The sequence below is a fragment of the Rutidosis leptorrhynchoides genome, chromosome 1, assembly GCF_046630445.1.
Source record: "Rutidosis leptorrhynchoides isolate AG116_Rl617_1_P2 chromosome 1, CSIRO_AGI_Rlap_v1, whole genome shotgun sequence".
NCBI classification, from domain to species: domain Eukaryota; kingdom Viridiplantae; phylum Streptophyta; class Magnoliopsida; order Asterales; family Asteraceae; genus Rutidosis; species Rutidosis leptorrhynchoides.
This window is the reverse complement of record NC_092333.1, coordinates 285,338,714-285,346,013: the sequence shown is the minus strand read 5'-3', so window position 1 is coordinate 285,346,013 and position 7,300 is coordinate 285,338,714. Positions and strand designations below refer to the sequence as shown.

General features: G+C 34.5%; 1 protein-coding gene across 1 annotated transcript; it reads right to left on the bottom strand.

Annotated features, from left to right (window-relative positions):
* Nucleotides 1-6,149: 6,149 nt before the first annotated feature.
* Nucleotides 6,150-6,799, bottom strand: LOC139869800 (non-specific lipid-transfer protein 1-like). Its single transcript, XM_071857789.1, has 2 exons — nucleotides 6,409-6,799; nucleotides 6,150-6,303 (listed from the first exon to the last, which is right to left on the bottom strand). The coding sequence occupies exons 1-2, from the start codon at nucleotides 6,741-6,743 to the stop codon at nucleotides 6,264-6,266; spliced, it is 375 nt and encodes a 124-aa protein (XP_071713890.1). The 5' UTR covers nucleotides 6,744-6,799; the 3' UTR covers nucleotides 6,150-6,263.
* Nucleotides 6,800-7,300: the final 501 nt, after the last annotated feature.

The following is a 7,300-nucleotide window of genomic DNA, read 5'->3' as shown; positions in this document are numbered from 1 at the left end:
TAAATTTCTAACTATAAACCTATACTTTTTTTGTTTGGATTCTTAAATTAGAGTTCAATATGAAACCATAGGAATTTGATTCACTCAAAACGGATTTAAAATGAAGAAGTTATGGGTAAAACAAGATTGGATATTTTTGATCTTTTTAGCTACGGGAAATGTTTAACAAATCTATACAAATCATATCCTAGCTAACTTATATTGTATTATACATGTATTCTAATATATTATGTAATCTTGGGATACCATAGACACATATGAAAATGTTTTGACATATCATATCGACCCATGTATATATATTATTTGGAACAACCATAGACACTCTATATGCAGTAATGTTGGAGTTAGCTATACAGGGTTGAGGTTGATTCCAAAAATATATATACTTTGAGTTGTGATCTAGCCTGAGACGTGTATACACTGGGTCGTGGATTGATTCAAGATAATATATATCGATTTATTTCTGTACATCTAACTGTGGACAACTAGTTGTAGGTTATTAACGAGGACAGCTGACTTAATACACTCAAATCTTTAAAACATAATAAAAATGGTTGTAATTATATTTTGATCATACTTTGATATATATGTACATATTTGTATAGGTTCGTGAATCGATCCGTGGCCAAGTCTTATTTACGAGGAAGGAAATATCTGTGAAAGTGAGTTATAGTCCCACTTTTAAAATCTAATATTTTTGGGATGAGAATACATGCAAGTTTTATAAATGATTTATAAAATAGACACAAGTACGTGAAACTACATTCTATGGTTGAATTATCGAAATCGAATATGCCCCTTTTTGTTAAGTCTGGTAATCTAAGAATTAGGGAACATACACCCTAATTGACGCGAATTCTAAAGATAGATCTATTGGGCCTAACAAACCCCATCCAAAGTACCAGATGCTTTAGTACTTCAAAATTTATATCATATCCGAAGGGTGTCCCGGAATGATGGGGATATTCTTATATATGCATCTTGTTAATGTCGGTTACCAGGTGTTCACCATATGAATGATTTTTATCTCTATGTATGGGATGTGTATTGAAATATGAAATCTTGTGGTCTATTGTTACGATTTGATATATATAGGTTAAACCTATAACTCACCAACATTTTTGTTGACGTTTAAAGCATGTTTATTCTCAGGTGAATACTAAGAGCTTCCGCTGTTGCATACTAAAATAAGGACAAGATTTGGAGTCCATGTTTGTATGATATTGTGTAAAAACTGTATTCAAGAAACATATGTCGATGTAATATATTTCTATTGTAAACCATTATGTAATGGTCATGTGTAAACAAGTATATTTTAGATTATCATTATTTGATAATCTACGTAATGCTTTTAAAACCTTTATTGATAAAATAAAGGTTATGGTTGTTTTAAAAATGAATGCAGTCTTTGAAAAACGTCTCATATAGAGGTCAAAACCTCGCAACGAAATCAATTAATATGGAACGTTTATAATCAATATGAACGGGACATTTCACTAACTATAACCCATTCCGACCCGTAATCCTACAAGTCCCGCAACAAATAAGCACACACAAAAGTCTAAGTCTAGGCACCTATCTCAAGTCACCTAAATCCCTTAGACCATGCTCTGATACCACTTATAACAACCCAACCCTTTAGCCAATCAAAAACGCAAGATAATTTTTTCTTTCTTTGATTAGCTATTTGCGCGGTTCGCCAAGGCCCCGCGCGGAGCGCAGAAGGGGCTGAACAGGCTGCTGTCCCAAAAAGTTAAATACGCGAAAATGTTTGGCCACTTCCCAATGAAATTAGACAAAACGCTTTTAACCACATGTTCAAATATGTAAAACTAACACGTTCTATTAATAAAAAGGGTTTTACGACACCGGGCCCACATATGCCCAAATTACCCCTTTAAGTACAAAATACAAGTTTTCGACCACAAGACTTTTAATACAAAACAAAGCCGAGCATGGCGATTGGGGATACGCTACCCAATCCTAATCAATCCAAAAGCGAGCCTTCTAAAGCAACTACGCAAGTCTACTAGTCTCCGCTTACCCGAGCCACCGCATCCATGTAAATCTATAAAAAGTCAACAACGAGAGGGTAAGCTAATGCTTAGTGAGTGATAACATACTACATACATATATATGTATAAAATGGACACGCCACACAAATATCAAATACCGCATACCGAAGCATCCATGTATAAGGCAACTACACTAAGCATACCGTACGATCTCTAAGCAACAAGCTAAAGATATCAACAAAGTATAAGTTCACCAACGACGATGTGAACAACGCCAATAAGCTACACCCGGAGGGTTAGCTACAACACAACGATACATTAATATATATAGAACAATATATAACGAATAAGGTTAACCCCTTAACCCATTACCGAATACCAAAACACCACAAGGAAGATTGGTTGAACTACATGAGCCTTAGTAATCCGAAACCACACGAGATTACCATCTTCAAGGACAACATCAAGGTTGGCCGAACTACACGAGCCTTAGTAATCCGAAACCACACTAGATTACTACCTCAATAAGATGACCGAACTACACGAGTCACCATGAATCTGAACTACACGAGATTCGTCCTTGATAAGATGACAGAACTACACGCGTTATCGTGAATCCAAACTACACGCGATTCACTTCTCCAACTCAAACTCACGGTCACGGGATTATAAAATCCACCACATCGGGGTTATCCACATCACGACAATATCAACCCTTCGCCATTGGGGTTATAACATCCAAATTACAACCACGTGTGATAACGTACACACAAACGTGTACCTCGCCAAAGGTGGTCAACCAAAACGCACAACCGTGTCAATTGGACTCATACAAAAGTCCATCAAATCCACCTATATGTGAAGTGAGCTCTATAGCCGAGAATCACTTCACCCGACCCGCACCCATTCCTACACATACATATGCACATAGGATATTAACACTCACCTTGTCGCCTTGATGAATGCTTCCGAATAATTCGTAACTCGCCGAAGGAATGTACCTATTCCATTATCATAAATACCACAACACAATTAGGATGGATTTACAAACCAACCCAATTCGACACTTAGTGCAATTTCGACCCAATTGCACTTCCAAGCACAAACCGTGCCCAAACTAACCAATAATCACTAACACAAGTGATAATGGTCCTAATATGCCAATTAAACCCGAACACAAGTGTTAAACACTTATCGTTCTCAAAATCGCCCATAAACCCTAATTTTGACCCATAAAGTCAAAATCTCACCAATTACAAGTTTTGACACCAAAACATATTTAACTCGGTTTTATACTTTAACTTAATCCATTTTAAGTTTATAAACCTCATCGAATCGACATTCGGGTCATAATCATCAACAAAACCTAACTTTGACTCTAGTCAAAATTAGTCAACCACAAGAACCCTAAAGGTCTCCAATACATCAATAATCACTAATACTAGTGATTATACACCATTCTCAAGTCTTAAACATGGTTAAATCATTAACCAACCCAAAACCCGCCTTTTAACACTTATAAACCCGAATCTTGGTGTTAATCTTCAATTAACAACTAAATGGGTTCCATCTATGAATCATACAATCAAAAGCCTCAAATTTGAATGATGAACACAAAAACGAAATTCAGAGTTAGAGCTTACCACTAGTATCACCGCGTAGCTAAGAACGAGGAGAACAAACTTGTCTACTACGCCAAAGATCAAAACCCGCTTCTTCCTTTCCAAAAATCCCTTTGAATCAAATGGGTGTTTGAGTTCTTGAGAGAAATATGAAAAGAAAAGGAAAAAGAAATGAATAAATGAAATGGGTGGAGGAGGTTAAGTCCTCAAATGTGGCTCAAACGCGAAAAGACCGAAATGCCCTTTTAAAAACTCTAAAATAACAAAAGGGGTCTGCCAACGACATATGGCGCGGCGCGCCATGGCAGAATCAGAATCCAGGTCTTACATTTACGCTTATGTACACAACAAATATTTGGGTCTTACAGGAAAGGACAAAAATACCCTCACATGTCTGGCACGTGACTGGAGTTAACAGAATTTTTTAACGACCGTCAGTAATAGGGACTAAATTAGCAACATTTGCAAACCACTGGGACCAAATCCATCAAAATAAAAGCATAGGGACGAAACCAGCATTTTAGTACAAATCACAGGGACCATTTCAGCAATTTTGTTTTATATTTATTATTCTTTGAATCTAACAATTTATTTGAAATCGAACGGACTAATCAGAGCGTGACATGTGGCGCGACAATCACATGTGATTGAAAAACAATTTTTTTTCAAAAAAGAAAAAAATTAAATTTTTTTAAATATATATATTTTTTAAATTTAGCATGTCAAATCCAATCACATGTGATTCTGCATGTCAAATCCAATCACATTTGATAAAAAAAAATTCAAAATTTTTTTCAATCACATGCGATTGGATTTGACATGCAGAATCACATGTGATTGGGTTTTACAATCACATGTGATTGGCATGCAGAATCACATGTGATTTACTACATGTCACATCCAATCACATGTGATTGAAAAAAAAAATTGAAAAAATAAATAATTTCGAAAAAGAAAATTTTGAAAAAAAAATTTTAATTACATGTAATTGTCGCGCCACATTTCGCACTCTGATTGATTCCTTAGATCTCAACTTAAAAGTTGAATTCATTTGAAAACTCCTCTATATAAGGAAGTATTAATATACATAAAAATGGATATAACCACCAATACTTTCACAAGACCCATTAAATCTATCAATATTCATTGAGCTTTAAAAATTGATACACGTTGGAGTTGTTTTTTATATTTTGTATATGACCGAATAGGTTGGAGGAAACCCCGTTGATTTTTTTTTTTTTTTTTTTGAAGTTTTGGTTTACATTGTCGTGCTATTTTTACTCAAGATCCAATTCACCAGATAACTTGACCCAATTGACCCAAATTTAAGCTTACGGGTCTCAATTGCCAAATGCCAACAGCTTCTGTTTTTCTTACACTTGTGTGTTGTTTGTTGATTGATGTCGCACGTTTTACGAATACTAAATGGCAGAAGCCTGTTGTTTGAATAAAGTGTATCGTAACACCAGTTATTCAAAATTTTATGTGTTAAGTAATCTGATATAGACAGTAATGTCCCTTATGTATGATTGTATGAATCTGTCCTACTATTGTTAGGCCACTCCCTATCGTAACTAAACTATTCATCCTCTTAACCTTCCACATCAGCGCCACATCAACACTAATATCCTATAACTAACTGATAATTAAACACTCCCTATAATGGCTAAAATAATACTCCTCTTAATATACAATGTACAAGCAATAAAGCATCAAGTCCAATAATAAAAAAAAACTGGACCCACAATTCCTATAACTAAACTTAAAACTTCCGTTAAATTGATGGTGGATGCGGGTAACTAAAGCGGGTAACTAGCTCGTGCCTATGGTTAGTTACGGGTAATGACGGGTAATGAACGGGTAATGAGCGGGTAATGAACTATAGGGAGTGGTCTTATGATCTTCTAACTTAACCTTTCTGTTAGATAGATGGAGCCATGGTTGCAAAATTCGCTATTCGGAGATTAATCGGTCAGAACTTTGGAAAGATTAATCGACAATTCGGAGATTAATCGGGGATTAATCGGATTGTACTGTATACATTTAAATATTAAATTTTAAAAATTATATGTGTAAATATAGAAAAAAACCATAAATAAAAAAATAAACTCTAACATAATTGTCTAAAATCGTTCAATTTGCTCCAAAACTATAAATATCTAGTTTAAATTCATGTTAAAATGTTAACCAGTTTTGACTTTGACCGATTTTGGTTACCAAATTAGGTTTTGACCCGTCAATTGACGTTGACCATTTAATTAAACGAATTTTTGGAAATCGGAACGGATTGGTCTTAAAAATGATTAATCGAAGATTAATCGGCGAGTAATCAGGTTTTTTACAATACTGGATGGAGCTTTCTTTTTATTATTTGTTATTTATCTAATTTAAGTACCTTAAAGATACATGGATTTTGTCAATAGAGATGAATGAAAAAGGTCGGCAAAAAAAAAAAAAAAATTAAAAAAAAAAATTAAAAAAAAAATTAATGAATGAAAAAGGTAGATGACTAGATAGTTATGTAATTAAGTAACTAGAAAGAAATAATTCAGTTATATTTAACATTTATTAGCAATTGCCACCACTGCTAGTTCAGAATTTCACAATTATAGAGTATCTTTCTCATTCAATTTGTTGGAGAAGGAGCAGGAGATGGAGAGCTTAACCTGCACAAAACAAGAAAATTGTTACGTACAGTACAATCATCTAAACATGACTAAAAGTCATAACTCAAATGAAATTATTGGTCACAGTTTCATCCGATTACTTACTTGTTGCAGTCAATATTAGGGTCGATCAAACTCATATCAACATCAATATGACAAAGCTTAGGAATCTGCTGAACTCTGGCCACATTTATCCCTAAAATGCCCGCAGCTTGCTTCAAGCATTGACACGCGGATGTTCGTTCTTGAGGGCTCGTATTAGCGAATTGAATCAAACTTTGAACACTCTGGCAACACGGAACACTAATCTGCCCAAAACCCATCACAAAAGCTTCGCAAGGCAGCATATGAGTGATGGCATCTTCACATGTCATTGCATTTACTAATATGCTTGCATTATTCATACTCACAAACAACAATATTAACAAGACGGTTTTCATTCTTGGTTATTATTCGATAACGAGTTAATAACGATATTGGGTTGAATTGATGTGATATTGGGTTGAATTGATGTTATGGTGTGCCAAGTGATGTAATTTATAGTGTAACTAATGGCATTATTTTGAATAAAGTATGTTGCATTACTGATAAAAAGTGTGATCTTACAATAAAAAATTTTGTCGTACCGTGAGTAAAATGTGATCACTGTCTTGTAGTAATATTTTGGATAATTGAAAATCCATGTGATCAACATATGTTATTACTTACACTATTTGTAACGGTACCAAGTGACGGCGTCACTTGGTGATGTGGCGGAGAAGAACCGCCGAAATCCGGCGTAACAGGGTGTTATTTGTGGTGTTTCTTCGGCGTCAGTTGAAAAGTGACGGGAGAAGAAACATGGTGTTTCTTGTTTTTATTTTTATTTTTTATTAATTTAAAAATATTATTTTTATCCCATTTTAAAACTTAACCCAATTATATTTTAACACATTGATCATATACATAGCATTGTATATGTATATTTTATTTGCTACAGGTCAAGATGAAACAACCC